This window comes from Gymnogyps californianus, chromosome 4, assembly GCF_018139145.2.
Source record: "Gymnogyps californianus isolate 813 chromosome 4, ASM1813914v2, whole genome shotgun sequence".
NCBI classification, from domain to species: domain Eukaryota; kingdom Metazoa; phylum Chordata; class Aves; order Accipitriformes; family Cathartidae; genus Gymnogyps; species Gymnogyps californianus.
Genome location: NC_059474.1, coordinates 81,783,467 through 81,807,736, shown reverse-complemented (window position 1 = coordinate 81,807,736; position 24,270 = coordinate 81,783,467). Strand labels below are relative to the sequence as shown.

The 24,270-nt window shown below is 40.6% G+C and overlaps 1 protein-coding gene across 1 annotated transcript in view; it reads left to right on the top strand.

Moving 5' to 3' along the window:
- Positions 1 to 551: 551 nt before the first annotated feature.
- Positions 552 to 24,270, top strand: part of ANK2 (ankyrin 2) — a 246,943-nt gene continuing 223,224 nt past the window's right edge. The window contains exon 1 of the mRNA XM_050896051.1: positions 552 to 632. Within this exon, the coding sequence (XP_050752008.1) occupies positions 552 to 632 (81 nt within the window). The remainder of the gene's footprint in view (positions 633 to 24,270) is intronic.

Here is a 24,270-nt window from a genome sequence, read left to right as displayed (position 1 = left end):
AGAGCTCGTTTTGAGTGGGGAGAGAACAACTGGTGAGACACTGGTGCAGGTTGCCCAGAGAGGTCGTAGATGCCCCATCCTTGGAAACATTCAAGGCCAGGTTGGAGGGGGCTCTGAGCAACCTGAGCCTAGTTGAAGGTGTCCCTGCTCGCTGCAGGGAGGTTGGACTGGGTGACCTTTAAGCGGTCCCTTCCACCCCAAACCATTCTGATTCTAACAACGTTTCTCCCTCCGGAGCAGCACCCCCCTTCCTCGGCAGCCGGGGCAGAGCGGCGGCTGCCCCCCGCCGCGGGGTGCGCCCGTGGGGCAGAGCCGGGAGGCGGCTGCGCCCCGGGGGAGGCCGGGCTGCCCCCGCCGCGCTCCGGGAGGGGCCGCGCCACCGCCCCGCCGGGCTTCCCCGGGGCTCCGCGGGGCACCGCCGGACCCCGCCCCGCCGCCGCTGCCACGGCGACGCCGCTGCGCCCGCCCCCGGCGGGTACCACCCTCGGCAGGGGCTGGGCGGCTGGAGGCTTTCATGGCACGGCTCGGCGCCGGCAAACCTGCTCGCTAGGATGAACGAGGAGGCAGCCCAGAAGAGCGACGGCGGGGAGAAGTGCAACGGCAGTAATCAGAGGAGGAAAAGACCCAAGAAGGTGGGGCCGGGGGGCCGGGACCTGCCGGGCGGCGGCAGGCAGCGATGCGGGCTCGGAACGCGCCTCTGGCCTCCCGCGCTCTCTGTTCTTGGCAGTAAAGCCAAGGACAGGTAGCGCAGGCTGCTTGGGAGCGGTGGTTTGGGTCAGGAAGAGTACGAGGTGGCGGCGGGGGATGTGAGCGGGGTGCAGCAGCTCGTACGAAGCCAAGGTGTGTGCAGCGTGTGGCAAGCCGGAGAAGGATTTTATTGCTGGTGGTGGTGGTGGGTGGCTCGGTAGCCAACCGGCTGGTACTCAAGCGAGGAGGTTCTCCATGTCACGACAGGGGAATCGATGATGTTGTGATAAGTGGACCGGATGGTTAAGCAGAGGGTTGTTTGTTTCTTTTTTTTTTCTTTTTTTTTTTTTCCCCCACCAATGTTTTGTTCAGTTAAGTTAGCTTCATTAGGTAGTGGATGCCTCACAGCGCAGGTTTCCCTGTGCTCCCCTTAAGCAAGAGGGCAGTTTCCTTTGACAGAAGAAATATAAAACCTGCACATGATGGTATTGATGTGACTTGTGTGCTTCTGTCCCTTTTTTTTCAAGCGATACGGGTGCAGGTTTATAAGCCTTTAGTTTATTTTTCCAGAGATGTTTCTTAGATTGGGTTATAAACAATCATGGAGAGATACGTTGCCGGCTTTTGTACCATCTGTGGTAATTCAGTGACGCTAATGAAAAATAATGGGGTAAAAATGTGACTTGTCCAGCCACACCCAGTTTCCAGGGCACTTTCTCTGTGTGTCCAGTCTCTCTTTCATAAATGGTTGATTTGCAAGGTGTAGTGTGCCCGCTGCTTCAACCCCCTGCTTGAGGTAATTTCTTTTTAATGGCTTTGATTGTAGGCAGCTATTTATTTCTGTTTGGGTTTTCTCTCCCTTTTAAGAGGAAAGATGTCTGTGGTTCTGCATAATTATGACATAAACTGGTTTACAGTTATTCTCCCCTTCTTTAATCTTAATTGGTATAACACGAGTTACCCCACTGAAATGTGTGGGACTACTTGCAGGTTGAGGAAAATCTAATCCATACAAAGTCTATTCACTGATGAATTCTTCAGTCTCTCATTTTGCATAGAATTTGCCTTTTAACCAGCATCGTATACGAGCAAGACAAATTGCTACAAATGGAAATAATATATAGAGCTGCAAACAGATGCTTATTCAGGGACTTTTGCAAGGGTTTTGACCTGGTGAAGAAAAGCTGTTTTGCAATAGGTGACACTGTTAGGCCCCGTTTTATCACAGAGGGAAGATTCTGTACATATAACCGTAAGGGCATGAGATAGTCCAGTCTAAGCAAGAAATTGAACAAAAACATCCTCACCCCACCCCATTGTGCTTGGAATATTGCCTGGATCTCCACACAGTGGGGGATTTTATATAGCATGTTGGCTTTATATTTAAGCACAACCGAGCAGCAAAGGGGATATTTGCTTCGACTTACCTCTGAATTTGAAAGGTTTGTTTGCGTGGATATGTAAATCTATATGAGGAAGCAAAAATCAAATGAACAAGTGCATACCCAGTGTTTTCATTTGACTGTTAGATAACCTAGGAACAATATCACACTAAGAGAGAGGTTTCGAAGATCTCGGGAATCGAAGTGAGTGTTTCCATCTCTCTTTTATCTATGTATACATGGTTTCTTGTTTTGCTATTGTTTTCTAAGTAAAATGGCCTAGAGCCTTTCAAGGTTGAAACACAAGTACATGCCACTGCTGCCAAATGAATGCTTAGAAAGCATCTCTTATATTGAGTCTCCATATTCAGAGTCTTCCAACAGCTGATGTATCTTCATTTTTCAAAAACGTAATAAATGTTTGGGTATCTTTTTAAAGTTATCTTTTACAACTAGAAAATATTAATTGGGCATTTTCAATTGACAAATGTAAACCAAAAAATTCTTAATCACTCAGTTTGGATGCAATAGATGTTGGTGCCTCAGGTCTGGTATTGGATTAGCTCTCCTGAAGCTTTACCCTTAGTGACTTCATGAGGAAATACAGCTCTAGGCTTTAATATTCCTTTTTAAATTCTAAGACTAATTTTCTTAAAATCTAAAAATAGATTTTTTTTTTTTTTTTTTTTTTTTTTTTTGGATGAGAAAGAGACACCCTGGAATAGCCAACAGTAGAAGAATTCCAGATTGAATTCCTCTGCATTTTGACTGGATGGGCACAGTTTCTTTCGGGAACGGAGATGAAAGGGCCATGTGCAAGAGCTCCAAAATGAAAAGTAATGTAGCCTGTTTTCAGGTCCTGAACTACTTTTGCTGAACGAAGCTGCATTGCGCCATCCAACATGCCCTCTATCTGTTCTGTGGAAGTTGATCCCTTTTGTGTGGATAATTAAATATTAATTGAGCCAGATGAGTTTGATCTATGTATTGGGAGAGACAGAGAGAAATGCATCTTGGATACAGCATTCAGTTGGATCATCTGTATTCCAGGAGGGTGCCCTAGCTAGGAAGCAATGTAGGGTTTTCTCTAATTTTCAGCAGTACCCCGGGGTTTTTTTTTATGCACATGCACTTTAAAAGGAAAAGGCTTCAGTTTCATCCTAATACAGGATGGGAAAAACTGAAATTTTCATAAAATGGAGAAAATGACTCCCCACCCAAAACCAAATTTAATCCTCGTGGTGATGTTTGTGGCTTTGTGCGTTCCGGTGGGTCAGTGGGCTGCCTTAATAGGTTTGTGAATCCTGTGGTAGGGTTATATCCAGTTTTCCTTTGATACTTTGCCTCCGCACGAAACTGGGATATGGTGAAATTTGTGTTCCTGGGAAGAAAAATTGTGCTAAATTTCTGTGTTCATCCAGTTCTAGTGTTAGAGAGCATAGGATGCGTTCTGCTGGAGGCAGAAGTGAACAGAACGGCCCCGTTCTGTTGCTGGTGTAACTGCATGGAAACCCAGTGAGTGTAGCACTTGGTGTGCATTGGTCCTCTCGTCTTGGTAGCCAATGTACCATTTGTGTTGAAGGAGTAGCATAGCGAGTGAATATGAATTTATAATACATTAGTTTTTTGAGGTCTCCTGTATTTTGCCAAGTGTATTGTGAAATGTCCAAGTACCAAATTCTTATCATTTCTCTCAAGAATTTTTTTTTCATTATAGAGTGTTTCAGATGAAAAACAACTACTATTGGTCATCACGTAGAAAATGAAGCGTATTCCTGTATCTAGTACTAAAAGCACTGATGGCAAAGGGGTTTCCAGAAACCGCAGGTTCTTATTCCACTGATCATAAAGCACACACTATTGATGGATCGATGCAAAAATAATCCATTTTAGCTTATTGCAGAATTCCAGTCTTGTCACTTGTATTGCTCGTTCTTTAAGAGAAATTAAAAGCTTGGAGTCGGGCTCATACTATAAAAGACTTGGAGGAAGTTGTAATGCTGATTTAAAGGAAGATAAATGAGACTTATTTCCCAACCTAAGCATTATCTCTTATTTTAAATGCATCTATGGCAAAAACTAAATTGGATGTATTAGGTGAGGTCCTTCCAGTGGAAGTTATATACTTGCTAATGGAATCATTACAGTGTACAAGCTAATGCTTTTAATTAATTTTGATTACTTAAGACTATTCATTCCATGCATAAGGTAATTGAGACCCATTTTGGAATACAAGCGCAATGTTGGTCACCTAAGTTCAAGAACAAGAATCCAAATGTACACAAAGCATGCAGAGAGGGATTGCTAGAAGAGAGAGCCTGTCTTAGAAGAGCTTGGCTTTAGTGTGCTAAAGCAAAAGGCTATCTGAGGGGAAAAGGAAATGAGGCTTTTCAGCAGCCTTCTAATAGGTTTAATCAGGTAAAGAGCCAAGAGAAACTTGCTTAATTATGAATGAGATGTGATTTCTCTAACACGTCACCGGACTGGATTCAACTGAAGGAGGTTCCTCTCACTCCCATGTTCCTGTGTTCTCAGCTATGTCATTTACGGTGCTGTAATAATATTACACAACAGTTTAATTGATGGTAAACGTGGCTATTTAAGTCTTTTAAAATGTTTACCTGGTTATTTCACTCTTCCAGCTACCAAATCTAGTGGAAAACTGAATGCCACCAGAAGAAAAATTTGAATCAGTGTCCAACTCTCCCTAAAATCAGTATGGGGGCTTGTATGATAGCAGTTCCAATCTGCTGGGTGGCGTTTCCTCTAAATTGCCTTCATTTCACACTTGCGAAGTCCCACTTAGCCTTCTCTAGTTGCTGCTGTTTCCCTCGCTATCCCATTATTACTGGTGACAGACAAATACCTATGGCAACACTGCTCTTTGCAGTTTGATGATCCAACTGAGATGAAACCAGAGTACGCCGCCTCTTCTAAGAGAGATCACGTCCTCGAGTTTTAGAAGAAAGAAGGTTTTCCTTCAGACGATACACAGTAAACTGAACAGGCAGAAAGAGCTAATGAGGAAAAACACGGTCTTTTCTTTCATTCAGGACTAGGGTATTTAAAAGGCTTTATTGCAAAGCAAAAGCGGTAGTTATAAGTTAACCCAACTCATTGGTGTTCGATATTGTTAATTTTACTAGTAACGTAGCTTCCTTCAGTCTGGAAGGTTTTATTCTTCTCTCAGCTGAACCAGTTTTAGAGAACTGGAACTGCCTTGCTTTCAGTTGAGTTAATCCAATTTACATGAAAGTAAACAAGCAGAGAAATGGCGCTAGAATTTGCTCTGGAAAGAAGAGAATAGATGGAGAAAAAGGTTTATTTTTCGGTCATGGAGGTAAGAGGCAGGTTTGTAAAAAGACTGTTAAGGATCAAACCAGACGTATTCCTAAATGTCTGCGCTACATTTCAATATGGTTTGTACTATCATAAATCTGACGCAACTCCACTGATATTCTTGCAGTATTGAGATCAGGTTTTGCTCGTTCCCTTTGCCTTTTCTTCCTATCACAAGGCTTCCAGCACATTTTGTGCCAGGTATGAAACTAACGTCATAGCTACGAATGCTTTGATGTATTTTTTTCTTCTCTCCTTCCTTGCCTGTCCCCTCTAGCTTTAGTTGCTATGCGTAATGGTAACAAAACAAAAATGATGTGTGTTTATCCCACTATGAGATAAAGCCCCTTACACAACTACTTATAAGGTTCAATTTATTAATTGCGGGCTTTAAAGTTAATATATATAGCTTTTAAAAATGGTTTTGGTTGGTTTTTTTTTTAATAGAGTAATAGGAATGTACAAAGGGATGGAGTTATTTTAGTGTATTAGCAGATTTGTGCAAGTGCTGCATTTCACAGATTAAATACTGTGAAGATAACAAGGAGGAAATAATCTGAGTAAAAGCAGTGAATTTTATACAGAACTGTGTGACGTGTTGAGCCTGCATCCACCTGCCACGCGTTCTGGGCTCCCAATTTATCATTCGCAGTTCTTGCTCATTTTCACCAATGTTTGGCAAACATTAACTGAGTCAGGGAAGCAAGTCCCTTTTTCTCCAGCCAGCTTCCCTTTCTCCTTGCAGGATGCCTGGGGCTGTCAAGTATCGCACATACTGTATCGCATTCGCACATCTCGCAGCCTTGTCACGCGTTCCCGCAGGCCAACAGTGACACAGGCTGAGCTGGGCTTTCAGGCAGCAGCTTAAAGCTGCCTGTCCTGGCTTTCTGGGGACATTGGGGTCCATGCTGGAGGCAGCCACATGCTCTCTCTCTGCCTCCCCTCCTGCTGGTTATGCTGCAGCGTGCGTATGATGGAAGAGCATCTGGGAGGATTTTAGCAGCAAGATAAGTCGGTGAGAAGGCCTGATACTTAAAAATATATCCATAGTGAGCGTTCTGTTTGGTCTTCTGTAGATTTTTTTTGTTTTGCCTTTTTAAATCTGACTTCCTGAGGCAACACTGGCCATTTCTCTCTGCAGGCAGTCTCCATTCAGCAAGATGTGTACACAAGGCCTGGCTATTCAGCTGACTCGAGCAGCAGCCTGGGGGTGTATCGGCAGCCTCTCCTGTTCTCTGCCTCTCTTACCTGCCTGTCCCTATCAGAGATGTCATGTTTTGTGCAGCTCTGTGTCCCTGCCTCCACTGGGCATGCTGTGTTGATGCTTTAGGTGGCATTTCTGGCTAGGAAAGTTTTTCCACTCTACAAATTGAGACTGATATATGCAGCATGTTACATATTTAGGCTAGACACTGGGAGCCCTAGAGCTCTGAAATGCAAGGAACAGAGAGAGGCCAAGAAAATAATAAGATGGCTAGGGGCTCTTACGTCCTCATTTATTTGCAGGAACTAATTATTTCAAAATCTTTCCTAGCTGATTAAGTGGGTTGCTTTTGTCTTGGTGACAGAAATTGCTGAGCTGAAAGTTTGAACTTACTGTTGTTATTCCTACACTGTGTAGGAATAATGCAGTATTTCCATACTTGGTTTTCAGTAGAAATTTGCTGTACTGTTATTCATTTAGTGTGATCCTAGTAATTTTGCATTTTCTCATTTGTTTCCACTTGATTTCATTGTGCTCTGGCACCAAATACAGGAGGGAGAAAAAATTTTAAAAAGTAGATGGAGATGGGCCAGTGTTTAAGGCTCCCTCGGAGTAGTTTCTAAAATTGCATGAGAGAGGCAGTGAATTACTTCAGGTCATTTTTTCATAAACAATTCATAGTTGAAAATACATGTAATTAATTTTCAAATTCATCTTTCTCTCTTGTAAGTGTGATTTTGGAGGATGGAAATGTAGTATTACATCTTTGCCTTTTAAACAAAAAGGCAGTGTATTCTTACAGGCATTGCAAGTCCAATGTGTGGACATTGATTAATCTTCCCCAAACCTTCTTGAAATAAAAATGTTCCTTGAGCACATAGCAATTTAGGGAGTAAAGGTAGATGCCTACCTGTATTATCTCACCTTTTCTGTGGCTGCTTCCAGCTAGCCTGCAGTTGGGTTACATGCAGGTATACAATTTGTAACCTACTTATATTTTCTCTCAGTTTAGCTCGCACACACACAAAAATTTAGTCCACGAATGAAGTGCTCTCTGCAGAATAGGATAGGCTCCTAAGGAAATGATAGAGTAAACGGCAGCAATTGCAGTTTGAAATGATTTTCCAGGTTAAACAGCATATAGGTTTCTGCCACAGGCTAAGTATTTCAGAAGTGATTGGTTGCTTTTATTTGTTTCATCCAGTCTTGGATGGTATGCGTTTATATTATGGTATACTGGATCTGAGCAAATAGAGCGTATGGTTTTAAATTGGCACCAGGAATGCACAGGTTCCTGCAACAATTTACCTTCATGATCAATTAAATCTGCTAATTGTCCAGCTACTAGGCTTTCTTTATAAGGCGGTGTTTGAAGTATCTGTCGACATAGTTGAGGCAGTGAAGAACATTGGTGATAGTTTTGAAATACATAAATGAAAGTGTGAACTGATGAAGTTTATAAACAATTTATTCCCTTCTATAGAATATATGATTCTGAACCTTGTTTGTCTCTTACTGTATTAGAAATTGTGCCACTTTCCTGTGACCAAAAGACTCTGCTGGTCCCTCTTTTTTTAACGTTTTAAATATCTAATACATCTGGCAAATTTCAGTATCAGAGAGCAGATGTCAATGTATAAATGTCAAGAAACAGTGGCAGTTATTCATCATGCAAACCATTAGAAACCTAATCTGACCATCCTGGTAGATACATTGCTATGATCCAATCAAAAAATGAATGAATAGGCATAAACATCAGGAGAAGCAGGCTATGGGTTGTGTATGTATGCATTTGGTTATGTCTCGTTATGCCGTATCTCAGCCTGTTTGTGCATGTTTTTTTCCGGTGCATGGCAACTGAACACAGTGGGCCATAGTCTCTGCTGGATGTCAGCGTAGGTTTGTTACAGCCCGCAGGGGCTCTGCCAGCTTTCATCAGCTGAGGATCTGGTCTCTTGTTGCTGTGTACCTATGCAACAGAGCAGAGCGTGGTGAATTATCAGAAAACAGAAGCGCTGGAATGGGCACAGCTTTTCCAATCAATCTATGATTCATGCTCATTAGCTTTGAAACACTGAAGAAAGACGCTTTATGAGCTGGCATTTCCATTTGCGCTTTAACTGCTTTACTCACGCTGAAGACAGAGTGATGACTACAGCATTCACAAAAACAAGTGAAAGAGAAAGATGGGAAACGCGTTCTGCGCCTTGTCTAAAGGTCACTGCCCTGCCAAAGACTTACTGCTCCGGTTAGAGATCACGGCCTCCCACTCAGTCATTGGAACTACTGATACCGTGTTATTTTGTGTAAAAAATGCAAGTTAAACGGATTAAGTGTAGAGTTGAGTTACACATTTCCTTTGGTGCACTTCAGAGTTGGGGAGGAAAGGCATAAGGATCCTCCCCCTATACCTTGTGCTCCCCGCCTGAAAGACAAGCACAGCTTCTGTTGTTGCATTTATTTTTAATTAACTGCTTCTAATGTTGCAGAAGGTGTTTTCCAAGGAAGCCCTGGCGCTTGCAGAGCTTGCAATCACTGTGACTGTGTTTGGAGGTATAAGTGTGTGGGGGCTTATGGTTAATTATATTTGATGCTGTGTATTTGTACACGCCTCTCTCCCCCCTGGTTGTCAGCATAACTGGTTTTTTCACAGCAATATCGCCAACAGAAGCAGCAGGCGATGGCTTTCAATTGTAAAACAGCTGCCATGAAGTCATTATGCACTAATGTATACTTTAAGATACAAGATTGTGCCTTTGCAGTGTAAGCTTAGGAGTGTGGCCCATTTGAAGGGTAGTTGACAGCAATTAGGATAGTGATGTACAACATGCCTTTCCTAGAAATCATTGTTATAAACCAGTTGCTACCTCTGAACAGAAATAATACGGTCTGGCTCATATTTATACAGCAGTTATGTGAATGGTATCCCAGTTTTTTTAGTGAATGAACAAAAAAATCCTGCTGGAAATCTCTTCTGCACAATGTAGCTTCATCGATGTGGAAACCAGATACATTTAATTAAAAAAAAAACAAACACTAAATGAAAGTGGTAAATACAATTAATGAAAGTCACCTTTTTAATTGATGTAATTAAAGTGACAAAGATATGGTTACAAACCGGTCGAGTATGAGTTAGAGTCAGTGAAGCTTTATGTGTCGGGTGTTGATGCTGGAGACCAGAGTTAATGGATCATTCACGTGGGTAAGTGACGTTTGGACTGGGACCTTTGTTTATTTTCTCCCATCCGTCCTCTTGGGAGCATTAACGTGACGATCAAGTTTGTTTTTTTTTTTCCTGAAGGAGGGAACAAATGGTTAACCTTTTGCTGAAACTTTCTGAGAAGATAGATGTAGTTGATCTCCCCAAAAGAGAAGCCCTAGTTAACACAGAGGGAAACGGAACGCTTCAGATTGGGATAGTTTCCAGTCTCCAAAGTTTGTAACACAGCTGTGGCATTTGTAATTTTGTTTACAAATAAGTTCTGAAACCGACAGGGTTATGGGTTTGTGTTTCTCTATTCCAAGACTGAGGCCACAGTTTGACAAGTGGCGTAAGATGGCACTGCCACCAGTTGAATCGGGCATGGCTTGTCCTTCCTGGGAACCAGAGTAAGAAACTGATTTGGGTTTGAGCTCCCTTCTTCCTTTCTGTAGAGGAGACAGGATGGGAAGGGATGGAAATGAGCAACTGGGAGGGGAGAGAAGGTGGAGCTGTTTCTTGTGTGACAGTTTCAGTGCTTGACTAGATCATCAGAGAGAAAATTCTGGATCTTTTTCGCTATTATGTACTTATAAAAAACCTTTATTGGAACAGTATGAAAACACATAATTATTTGGTGCTTTTTTCTGTCTAAAATGTGATTTGTAGGAATACAAATGAAATGAGAGTGTGATTTACATTACTGTAATGCATGGTTCAACCAGCTGAGATTGGGCTGCCATTCTAATAACGGTGATATTAATATAGTTGTTTTCTCAAATAGCATTTTTCATCATTGCAACTAATGTGCTTTATAGAACAAAATTGGTATTACTGCTTCGTGCTGCAGTCAGTTGTTTTGCAGTGGTTTGCCCAGGGCAGCTTTAGGCGCAGGTGCCAGAGCGAGGCTGAGAACCCAGTGATCCTCAGTTCTCCTGCCTGTCTTCCGCTGCTAGGGACCAGCTTCAAGGGCCTTTATTCCCCACACCCCCCCTTTTTAAAACCTTGCCTCTTCTCTTTGCTCTCCGGACCCCATACTTTTCACCTGAAGACCTTCTGAGCCCCAAGTCTTTTCTCAGAGGTTACACAAAGTATTCAGGGACTCATTCAGGTTGATTTTAACATTAGTGTCTTGAGATGTGCCCTGGAAAGCAGACCCTTATCTTAGCTGCGTTCAGACAAATCCCACAACTTATTTTTAGAGCCTGAGTCAAAGCTTGCTGAAGTTAATGGAAGGATTTCCATTGACTTCAGTAATTTTACTGCCTTCAGTAATTTTGACTGCCTTTTAATGGCTTTGAGATTGAGCCCATCAGGAATGAGTTGAATATTTCCTTGTTTAGCCTTGATGTTTATGGCATGTAGCTACATTAGTAGCTGAATTAGGGCTAATTTTCAATATGCTTAGAGCTTGGATTGATAAATTCTGGGGCCAAGTCTTTAATCCTTCTCTGCAAAATTTTTCCTTGTTACTTAGTAAAATTATCTGGATGGTTTTATTGCAGTAGTAATGATGACTATTAGTATATATTGATGTTTGTGGAAAACATATAATACCATCAGTCCATTTCCCAGCTTGTGTCATAAAATTCAGCAAACAGATACCTGTAGAAACATGCAGATACTTATCTTACTGAAACATGTCAATTCACCTTTAAAATAGAAAAGCAGTGTTCAGCTACGACCTACCTGTATCTCAGCAGTAAGGATTGAATAAGTCCATCACGTATCGCCTTGAGGTGGTGAAATGTATGGGTGGATTATTTATTCCAGATGGCATTAAAACAGTTTTTTCTGTGGAGAGTTGATTATTCACACGGACTTTTTTTTTTTTTTTTTAAGAACAGTACATCAAACGGCAACTCACTTCTGATTGCCTATTGTCAATTCTTTTGTATTTCACTTTATGCCATTGTCAAGACCTAGGGATATATTTCCCCTGCTTTAGTCCATAGTGAAGCATACCTCAGTGCTCTGTCACATGTGGCACTGAAGCATCTTGCTCCTTTTTGAAGGCATTATTAAACTTGCAAGATATAGCAGTAGCAGAATTTTACTGAAGGTTGCCAGAGCTCTGGTTAATGATCAGTTAGAAGATCAGTAAGAAGCAAGCTGGAATTAAACATAAGGAAGCACATTGATTAGCTGAGCCATTATTTTGCTGGAAATTCAGTTGTTCTGTTGCCTAGTGTGGTATCATTGTCTTAATTATTGGCACTGAGGTCAACATTTGAACAATTAGTTTTTCCAGCAGTAAGAAAAGTCTGTATAAATTTGTGACAAACATGAAGATTAACATTAAGATTAGCATGACATGATAACTTTAAGATTAGCATGAATGAAATATGAATGGAAACATATAGGGATGTGGTGGTAAACACCAGAAACAATTGGGACAAGAAAATAAGGGTTCAAAGAATAGCCTCTATTGGTAATGCAGCAAAATGGATAAATGTGCTATTTAAGTCCAGGCCAGAAGGACTGGTGCTATGTGCTATGAAAAGCCCACTGCAAAGATCACTTGGCCCCAGAAGACCTGACATCCATCGACCGGAGGATAGCAAAAGAGTTGCTGCAAATCATATCTGCTGTTCCTTTTCCTGTTAGCCCAACAGGAAAAGAGAGCTACATTTTAGACAGAAAAAAGGAAAAACAGACAACAAGCAGCAATGCTTTGACTTAGATTTATGGAAGCTAAAGTAAGCAAGATTCTTACCACCCTGTGACAACTGTTTGACATCTAATGAGTATAAAAGATTTCTCCAAAGCTCATTCACTGTCACCAATAAAGAACTCCAGAGGTGGTGAGAAATCAGTAGCCACCCTGCCTTGTCCTCTGTGTTGCAGGTCATGCTGTCCAGACTGCTCTTCACACCCACCTTGGTGCTTGTGAAGATGTGAGTGTAAGACTGCAAGTGAATGAAATTTGTAAGAGTATGAGTGGTAAAACCAACTTACTTAAAGGTCTTTAAAATAAATATCAGGTTCCCCCTTTGTAACCTGCAGAGTTCTGTTTCACTGGTTTCCTACAAGCCTCCCAATGTTGCTGGAAATAAGGATGAGTTTTTGGAAAATCAGGCTGCGTGATTGTTTCCAAAATACAAACTGAGGTGCCTATTTATTGTGCCTGAATTTGAAAATTCTGATGCTGCCCTGTTATGTCAGACAAAGCCCCCAGCCTATGAAAGGTTTAGTAGTGTGACTGGTTTGAGGAGTTTGTGTCACACAGTCAGAAGGTGACTTCAGCAAAATTGTTATGCCATTCTGCATTGCTGAAAGCCTTCGTCACGGTTTTTAGTGTACAGATATTGCAGTCTTAAGGATGATCTAAAATGTGGTACGTAAATGTAGTGCTCCAAGGGCACATTAACCGTGAGAAGCTTTTGCAACAGCTTCACTTATGACAGAGATTTCATTTTAAGAGAGACAATGAGCTTCTTTCATTACAGGAGTAATGTCAAGGGATATGGATGATGTTATTGGATGCTTGTGCTAACGGAGAATAAGATTTAGGTTTTATTATAGCTCTGACATGTTTTCCTGTGATCGGTGTCCAGAATTTCAATCTCATGTTGGCTGCAGTTGAGGGTAGTGGGAAGGGCAATGCTGTGTGAAGGCAGTTGTTAGCATTAGGTGAGTGTGGAGAGGACCGCTCTAGAGCTGCCGTGGGGGCTGCATTTGCAGAGTGAGGTCCTGATGCAGAAGAACTACAAAGAAAATTCCAGGTGTGGAAAACCCTTAGAAATAATGGCAGGGATTATTTGGTGGCAGCAGTACCCAGTGTGATTGTAAGGAATGAAAAACTCTCTTAGACAAATGAATTAGCACACTAGTAACTTTACTTACAAATGAGTAAATTCTTATTCTGGAGAGGATGCTGCATTTATGAATTTTGCTTGTATGCCAAAACTCACTCTACAGTTTTTTTTTTCAGAGCAGCATAGAGAGTATATGTTTCAGTGTGTTTCAAAAAACTCTCAAGACTTTGGCAGGAAATGTCAAAGTATGATCTCTTCCCTCTTTCAAATTTCTTTTTAAAAGAATGGTTTCATTTTTGGCTTCCTAAATACAACTATAAATATAAATATTTGTTCTGTTACCCATAGGTATTGCTGAACAAAGTTTTAAAGTTCCATTTTAATTATATTTTGTCTTACAAAACATTTCAGAACAGAGGTGAAAGAAACATACTTTCTTTACATTGATCTCATTCAGCATCTGTTAAAGTCAACATAAATCTTCAGGTTTGGCTGCAAACTAGGTTCAAATGATTGCTGAAGACCTTTGTCCACCCCATGTGCAACGTGTCACTCCATGTAGTGCTCAGTGAATTTTTTTCTTAGGTTGTTAAATGCCTTAAATGTATCTGTCTGCTCGAATAAAGAAATATTTCTTCACTGTTCTAAATGAAGAAATGTTTCTGTAGCCTCTGGGAATTTACTAACTGCAGAGGTTTCACAAATGGATTGCTGGCATGCATTATAATTTCAGTGAAATAAAATGGAGACCCCCAGAAGAAAAAGTTATGGAAAGGTTTTTAAGAAAATAACTTGAAATCCAAAAAGCAATAACCCTTGGAAGAGAATTGCATTTTGTTTCTAAAAAATGTGGGTTTTTTGTCAGCAACTCTCTGTTCTTTAGACATCGTATTTGAAAATAAGATTTATCGTCCCTTTTCCTTCATCTCTTCTCTTGATATTTTTAAAGAATATGCCTAAAATCTCTGTCTCGCTTGACTCGGCTGCTAGCCAAGTATTTAGTTCAGAATTTATTCAAGCTTTTGTCCTTGTGCCAGTCGCACGGTTACCGCTGTGCAGGTGCTGGGCTTCCTGAGAGCAGGCATAACAGCAGGTGGTAGCGGTCTGGGCATCGGCAGCCGCACTGCCAAGATTGATGAGCACCGGCTCCACCACCCAGCAGCAGCTTCCCCACTCACCTTTTCAATCTTTAGTAGAAGAGGCTCCCTTCCCCCACCTTGTCCCCAGTCTTTTATAAGACGACCTTTATAAATGTGAGATCTCTGCTAATTTCAGCATATTTGATGCCACGTGTTGATGTATGCGTTTTTATACGGATCATGAATTTTTATGTCATTCATATAAAGCACACTAATTGTGAAGAGTTCAGCATTCATTCTGAGTATAGAAACATAGACATAACGTTTAGACACTATGCTTAATTGTTCTTTAGTGATCTTGATACGTACAGAAAGAACAGCAAAACTATTAGCAGTATTATGTCATTCAGTTTGTATAATGATGTGTCTCTGGCAACACTGTAACGTTAAAGATTTCCTCTTAAAACAAGATGTAGGTGCTTTCCATTTTGCAATAGTTATATTAACAAGGAGGAAGTGCTAAGGAGACAGAAGAGCATGATGGCTTTTGTTACTTAAAGTTTCAGTCTCTAAAATCAGGGATTGATCTAATATGATGCTGAGTACTTGCTTTCCCACTGAGAATACTAAGTTGTGGATTGGTTTTCAAACGTATTTTGGGATAAGGGCTTAATTGCCCATGTTCCTCTTGGTATGTATATCAACTGTTCATAGAAAGCAATGACCTTCCAGCAGGGAATGGAAGAGTTCTTGGGTTTCAGGGATATCAGCAAATATGATATTAAAAATGTATGTGCGGTTTCGCTCAACTTTTCAAGGCTTCAGAGTTAATCTTTTATGCAGGACAAATTGCAGAGCTCTCACAGTTGCTAGGGCAGTGCCTCCAGCTACAAATACTTTGAAGAAATGTCTTTTATTATCCTAAACAGTTAGTGCAGAAGGGACAGAAAAAAGTTGCAGACTGTCACAGATGAGACCATCTCTCATTCAGTGCTGTGCTGTCCAGGGATAGTCTATGAGTAATTTTACATCTGTAACGTTCTCGCTAATTATCAAAATTTATGTTCTGTTGTGATTATATATTTAAAAAATATCTCATTTTGTTTTAGAATATAAAGAAGAAATTAAAAAACAATGTTTTGTATAGTAAATTTTCAGAAGACTTTAGATCTGGGAACTCAAAGCTCTTGTTTCCTTCTGGCAGTTAGAGACTGAGAGGGAGCAGGAACCATGTCTGAGTTGACCTCTGGGTTTGGAAATCAAAATTCCCAGGACTCCAGAAGAGAGTAGCCTGAAGGTAGGAACCGTAGGTGCCTGGGCTGCACAACAACCATAGGAGATAGGAAGGAAACAAGCAAGATTTGCCATTGTTTGAGTAGAAATCAATATAAATGGGACTTCTTTGATGGGGAAATTCCCAGCCAACTCTGTTTATAACCCCTTTGATTATATATACAGGTAAAGCACTAAAACATCCGTGCTTTCATGTTTAGTCTTAACATTTTTGCTGAGTCTCGGTAGAACTCACTTGCCATCTTGGCAATAAGGACTTGGCTGAAGCAGAGATGCTAGTGAGTTGCATTTGAAGGGAATCTGACAGATAAGGCTGAACCAGAGACTGATGACTTCCTCAGAGTTTGATTTTTGGAAATAATTTCATTTTGACACTAGAAATAGGAACTTGCTGATGAAATCTGCAGGGCTGAGAAGGCTGGAACATGGGAAGAATGAATAGTGCTCAAGAGATGTTATAGAAGAGGGATGAAAGGTACTGGTACAAAAAATCAGATCATGTAGTTGTGGCCTAATAAAATTTTCTGCTACAGTCTTGGATCTTGATGTTTTGGAAGTCAAAGGTGAGAAGGACCTTAATGTAATGTAGTTGATTGCAGGATAAAGATGAGCCACAAATTTGGTATAGCCATAAAAAGGCAATTCTATGATAATATCAAGTATAGTCTTTTCAGTAGAGATGGTGAATGTCAGTGCTGTTGTACAAAACACTGCTGACGTCTCATCTGTAATAATATGCAAAATTTGATAACCCAGACTTTATAAAGATGATCTCAAATTGGAACAGGGCAGAAGAGGCCATTGAGGAGGCTTGGGAAAAGGAGCCTGTTTTGTAAGAGATGAAAATGTTGGCACAGACAGTAAATGGATATAAATTTTCTGTGATTAAATTTAGGCCTGAAGTTATGCTGTTTGTAACCATTTGAGTAATGAGCTTTTGGAGGAGCTCTATGCTAAGAGAATAGGGGAAAGTAAGTTCTCTATTTTAGCATGGAGTTAAATAGATGTGTGGCTAGGAGTGGATGATATGTTGCTTGCAATATCAGGAGGCTGGACCTGAGGACCAAAGACACCCTGTGCGTGTGAAGTCAGAAATATTCTGGGAACAAATAGATCCGAGCAGATCTCCCTGACTAGAAGACCTATTGTTCTTTTTGTTGTGGCTGCGTGCAGCCGTCGTAGGCGAGAGAGTGCTGCTTGCCTTCCCCCCCCTGGCCCCCCCCAGGTTTATCAGGAGACCTAATTCATTCATGTCTGTTGAGTCTGGGTAGCATCAAAAGGGAATGTCTTTATAGGTCAACCACTTGAGATAAAGGCCTTAATCCATGCCATAACACAATACAGTTGAGGTCGTCTTCCTTTCCTACCTTTACTGATATTTTTGTTTGACAGGATATACTTGCCAGTCTTTTTTGTTTTGTTTTGTTTTCCTCAGTCTATCCTCAGAAATCCTTTAGCAAGAGATTTTTTTTTTTTTTTTTTCCCCTTCTCTCTGAGGGTCAAAGTTAACCTGTACCTTTCCCCCCAGGGTTTTTTATGTTGAGATACACTAGCAGCCTTTGAAATACATTCCTATTGCACCGGTCATTTTCTAGGCACAGCAACTCCCTAACACTTAGTCCTGCTTCTCTTTGCAAAAGGCTGTTCAGATGTACTTTAACAGAGTACTTGTATTTCTGTCACCGATTTGCAAAATCCAATCTTCACGGGCCTAAAAAGTGAAGTTCCAATCACCATAGTTGTGGAAAGTCTGTCTTTTTAAAACTTTTAAAAATTATATAGGCTCTCACTCTTTCTATTGAGTGCTTTACTTTGGATTTTGATACGCAGGAGGGAAAAACTGGAGTGAAGAGAAAAATTAAATGAAGCCAGGTTCATTTGGGTAGAGCCCTAAAACCACGTACCTGCTGCGTGGCACTCATGGCTGTTGTGATGCTGGTGGCTGTTGCTCTGTTCTCTGTGCCTGCCAAGGCCAGGCTAGCTCCAGAAAATCTCCTTGGAAAAGAGGGATCGTATCATCTCTATTGATCCAAGTGCATGTTTTTCTACATTTGGTATTACGTTTCAAGCTGTTTGGACTCACAGTATTCAGAATAACACTGCTTGCTATTCTTCAAAATCCCTTTCTCCTTCTGTTGAGCAGAGGTGGCTGTGTCTAGAATTTCAGCTCCTCCATAATGAGCGATATAATTTCAACAGTGCTCAATTAAGTCAGGTGGTGTTTCATTTGATAGTATGCCAAACAGGGCAAATAGCATTTGAATTAATTTGGACTGCTGCTTTAAAAAAAAGGAAGGCTATAAAACAGCATGGTATTTTATTTCTTTTGGTATTTAATGAGTAGATGGTTTGAAATTTTTCTGATTCTCTCTTGGGGTCACTAGTTTTCTGTATTTCTGTGTTGTGGCTAGCAAGATGTTATTGTTCAGAGTAGTTTAGACATGACTTTTCAGCTTCTTAATGTCTACTCTGTATTTGCATTTGTGTATTAATTTGAAACCCTATATGTATTTAATTCTTACGGTTTACATAAAAAAAAAAAAGTAACTCATATTTAAAAGCCTTAAGAGAGTTTTCAGAAGGGTTTATATCAGTTTAGCTACATTTATTTAAATGTTCCCTTGTAGCTCAATTGGTACACATTTATGTGTGTATGTCACTTCAGAAATGTGTTGTTGAAGATGCTGAGAATATTAAGTAAGGGTAAACTGCTAATCACACCAAGTTTAAAGGATTTAAACTTTTCTTAAATCCTAGGCTGCAATCTTTTAATTCCCTTTGGTAAAATTAGATTTAAGTGATTTTGCTGTGCCATTTTATCATGAGTAATGGTGTTTTTAAAGTGTATCTTGGAGATAAGCTCTATTGTTTGATAACAGCTTTCAGAGTTTGGTATGAACATGCTGATTTTGGTTGTTATTTGCAGACAAGAAGTGGAGGGATTGACTTTGGATAGCTGTAATGAAAGTTACGAGTAAGGAAGACCAAGAAATGTTGAGAAATAATTAACAGCTTTCCTAAAATACATGTTTAGTGGGGATGGCGAGGGTGTGTGTGGTTTTTTCCTGTAGGCGATTTAGTTCAAGAGATTTCTGCAGCTCTCACCTACTTTAGGATCTTGTGGCATTTAAAACTCTTGTTGTAAAATACGTGCCCTGTACTTCTGCATAAATGTCCAAACCTTGTATCAAGCCTTCCAAAGGGTGTCAAGAAGGAAGCAGTGTCTTCATTTCCAAGGTGAAGAATTCGGTGTCAGAGCCTGGGGTCGTGGTTTAGCAAAATGTCGAGTTTTAGTCTCAGCTTGAAAACATATTGGGGTACACACCTACCCTAAATGCTTTGCTGAAGTAGGACAGAGCAGCTCCAAGCTGAATTTGTTATAAACTAGCACCAGAATCACACAAAAAAACGGCTGCAGCTTTGGAAGTGGAGTTCAAACCATCTCAGTTTGATCAGCCTCATTGAATTAATCCCAAGGCTGGTCTTCTTCAAAACTGTATGCTTTTCACAGGGGAAAAGTTTTCCAGGAGTCTCATAGAGCCAAAATCATGCCCACATGTATGACTATTTCCTAAACCCTGTGACCAGCAAGCAGAGAGGAACCTCTGCTTGGAATGGATGGCCTGGGAAATTTCATTGCCTTGTGTCTGGTTTTAGTAGCTGTGATGAGTGGGGTCAGATCTATCACAGCCTCACAGAATAGCTCATAGATTTAGCGCGAAAAAGCCCTCTCCCACACAGCGTCAAAGGGTACTGCCATCAACAGCCCTCTGATGAAGCCTTGAGGTGCTTATTTACTCTTAGAACTTCCTGTGGGAATGGCGACCGTCATGGTTTAACCCCAGCCAGCAACTAAACACCACACAGCCGCTCCCTCACTCCCCCATGCCCAGTGGGATGGGGAGGAGAATCGGGGAAAAAAGGTAAAACTCTTAGGTTGAGATAAGAATGGGTTAATAACTAAAGTATAATACTAACAATAATAATAATGAAATATAATAATAATTGTAATGAAAAGGACTATAACAAAAAAAAAGGAAGAAAAAAGAAAAGAAATAAAACTCAAGGGAAAAAAAAAGTGATGCACAACGCAATTGCTCACTGCCCACTGACTGGTGCCCGAGCAGCGATCCGCCCCTCCCGGTCAACTCCCCCCAGTTTATATACTGGGCATGACGTTCCATGGTATGGAATATCCCTTTGGCTAGTTTGGGTCAGCTGTCCTGGCCATGCTCCCTCCCAGCTTCTTGTACACCTGCTTGCTGGCAGAGCATGGGAAACTGAAAAATCCTTGACTCAGGATAAGCGCTACTTAGCAACAACTAAAACATCAGTGTGTTGTCAACATTCTTCTCACACCAAATCCAAAACACAGCCCTGTACCAGCTACTAAGAAGAAAATTAACTCTATCCCAGCTGAAACCAGGACAATATTTTAACAAAATATTTATGGAAAATCAAATAATTTCTGTTATTCTAGAAATTACAATTAAATAGCCCTTAAAAGAAGCTATTTTCCTATGACTGGCTATGTGCAGTGTCTAACTTTGTTGCATATCTAATCCACTGTGAATTTACTGCCTGGCAGGCAATCTAGCTTGCAAATGAATTTAATTACTGGCCACAAATTAGTATTTGCACAGATTTTATTGAACTCGGTTGGAGCTGAAGATGCTCACCTTCAGTTAAGGCAGCCGGTGCGTGCCCTGGCCAGGAGGAACTCTGCCATGCCAGGGCAGAGGCGTGTGTGGGGAGGGCTTGTTTCTGTGTTGTTTTGTTTGTATTCCTTAACATGAACATTGGCAAAACATCAAATAAACAGTGCTCTTGCCCACACTGGGCCATCAAGCCTTTCAATCCCTCTCCTACAGATTCTGCCGCAGCTGTTTCTTTCCTGCATCTCTGTGAGCTGCTTCATAGGAAATGCTGGATCTGTGGGGCTGCTACCCACTGCCTGAGGGTAGCTGGCTGAGGTGTTTTAGCTTTTAAAGAAGCATCTCTCTCTGCTGCAATTTTTTCATGAACATCAATATTATCAGCTACATGGCTTACTGAGATAAATTATAAGGCATTTTAATAACATGAACAGCATTCTGTGCTTGGTTGGCAAGAAACAATTTTGTATAGTTTGACTCCAGCATTATTTAAACCTCATTTTTCAGAATAGGAAGACCCACTGTATCACTAGGCTTTTTAAAACAGTAACCTGTTGCAAACTAATGAACCTCTGCAGCTGACTTTGTTACACCCTCTGTGTGTAAACAGAGGAGAGCCAGAGTATGTTAACAAAGTGATCGTCAATTTTTATGTTGCGGGTCAAAAGCCATTTTAGATGGTACCAAAATTCACCTGACAGAAAATGATAGTTGGTATATGAAAGACACCAGTCCCCATTGTGCAATCCATGTAACACAGAACTGTAAATGTTCTGACTGGAAATAAAGGAGGAAAGAAAGACAGAAATGTTAAAATTAATTTAATCCTTTGTCTTATTGATGATAATTTCTGTGTTGTTTGTTAATTTTCTTGAAACAAGTGTCCAAATCAAAGGCAAATCTTCATAACCAAGATGTACACTGGAATTAGCATATCTGCAGCAGGCTTAGAATTTTTTCCTCTGATTATTTTCAGAGGAAGCCTTTTTATGTAAAAATAGGCGATGCTTTTGAGGAGACAAATGGAGTAAGAAGATATGTATGTTCTGTATTTGTGTTGGAAATATCAACTAATAAAATTAATAGATGACTGCATAAACACTACCAATTAGAGCAGAAGATTATACGAAATCTGTATCATGGGGAAGAGAGTCAGTGTAGAGCCATATTTCTGTATCATCTGTCCTGGCAGAAAACCAGAAAAACTCCACTGAGATCAGTAGAATTATAGATTGATGTGTGCTTGTTTTAAAGAAACTTTTTTGTCTAATTTTGCCCAGTTTTGATTTTTGAAGTTTAAACCAGCAGTGGAGAAGTAGCTAAGATAGACATGTAGAAGCTCTCAAGAAATCACCTTATGGACTCAGGTTTTGGGCGGTATGATGAATAGGGCAAATCTGATTCCATCCCCTCCTCTTGTGACTTGATGGAGCTCCCCACCTATGTTTTACCTTCCAAGCTGCTGAGATTTCTGCAAACTCATAGTCTTTACTGAGGCTCTCCCTGTGGTTTCTGACACTGACCCTGTTCAGCCTTGAATTTGTGCCCATAAATTACATGGGGGATCCCTGTCCAGGATTACAAAATCATATTCCAAGTGAGTGCAACGGTACAATACGTGCTTTGTGAGTGTTGTCTTCCATTGCTGCTGCTGAGTTTGAGGGCTATTGGCTACAACAGAAAAATGCTCTGTTGTAGGTCTTCATGTTCATCAAGAAGTCCTCAAGGTGTGCAACAGTCGCATCTCTGGTGGATTTATTAATCTTCTCCCTTTCATTTTGTTTACTCTGTTTTGAAATGAAGGTTGGACACTAGTTCCTGGGAACAAGAACTAGTTTTTGCAAAACTTTCCTTTTGAAATATTTTTAAGCTAGCAGATTTGTTCTAAATTGCATAGTTTTACTGAATAGGTTAATCCACTCAAGAAGCACGGTTATTTTTCCTGTTCTGTATTTAACTGGTATTTTGGACTTTGGTGTTACTAGATAAACAGGACTTTCTGTAGCTAATACAGGGTTATTACCTTTCAAATGGTTTGGAGGAATTGTATAGCCCTGTATTTTTCATATGCCAGAAAAAGCTTCGACTTACTCTCTGAAGGTTCAGAATTTCTGTACATAAGAGCCGTGTACATGGCCAATGAAAGGTTTTTTCAATCCAGTATCTCGTCTCCAGCATTCACGGGTCAGAGATGCATAGCAAAGAATGGTTTTCTCTATTCTACTAGGAAACAGCCTTATTTTTGTAATTTTATCTCTATCTATTCCATACCAGTTCACTTATGAAGGTCCATTTGAAAGGCCTTATTAAAATAAAACAGCCTCCAAAAATTGTAATTTATTTGACATGATTAGTTCTTAAAAAATTCACGTTGGCTGCTCCTTATGATCATTATTCCCGTTATGTCAGAGCTACTTTGTCGTCATTGAAGTCCTCTGGGTAATTTTGTGAAGGTTATCCAATTTTTCCTGAGATCCAGTCAGCAGGAAGCTGTTTGCCAGTTCCAGTTCTGCTGAGCCACGCAGGTGTCATTAAGCCAGCTTTACAGCTGCCTGGGAGGCCAAGTGGACAATAAGACAGAGCAGGTCTTGCAGAAGTGTGACAGTCACCACGTACTTGAGATTTCAAAGGGCAAAATTGCTTCATAGGTAGGTCAACAGAGCCTTGCTCAAAATCCTTACGATTTGACTGTTTAATAGGGTTTCTTAGTATTTTTCTGTGTATCAAAATTTTGACTGACCAGTCAGGAACTCTTCCTTCTCTGCTCTTTTCTGAACTTCGTGTGCAAGTCTATTCTTTCTGTTCCAGTAGTCACGTTACTTAAAAATTGAGATAGCAATGGTTGCAGTTAATCAACTCTTTTTTCTTGCCTGGAGGAAGTCCCTCTACAGCATTTCTCTGAGCAGTGAATTGCAGGCTGCCGCCAATGGCTTCGAATGCTCCTATCTAGTTCTGTGGGTCACCTTTCCCCCAGACTAAATACAGGTATGTAGGCACCTGAATAATATTGTAGGAAGGCATTGTGTGTAGGAACCTGAGAGCTGACACAGATAATTTCTGAATTCAGGCACAACGCTGGTTCTGGGAGGTTTTTTTCTTAGTTCTAGGACTTTGGTACAAATTGCTGATGCATACAGGTCAGATGACCAGTTTGCCAATTTTCAAGTTTTGTTAAAGCAAAACTCAACCTTTGCTATATTTTGTTGCTTTCGAATTGTAACTATATTTTCCACAGCTTGGTAGCACTCTATTTGACGGCTACTGATATTTATACTATCTGAATATAAGAAAAATGTAGACAAAGGAAATAAACATTAGTTACAGCTGCTGGTACTAAGCACACCCAGTTTATCAATATAAAGAGACTTTGTCCCTAAGCCTATTGTCACTCTGTCACCAGTTCCACTCTCTTGGGATTTTGCCACATCAGTAACACTGCAGGGGATTATAGTAATTAGCCCAGTCTTTCAAAGAAAACTATTCAGCCTCCTAGAACAGCTTGACCAAATTTTGCATCAGTGATGTTACTACCCATGGATGGAAGAAAATTACTAAGGTGGTATATCTCTGTTTCGTAAATGACCAAATGTGTCTGACAGGAATGAAATTATATAGAAAGAAACCATCCTAATTACCATATTTCTTCTACTTTAGGACTGCTTCAAAGGACAGGT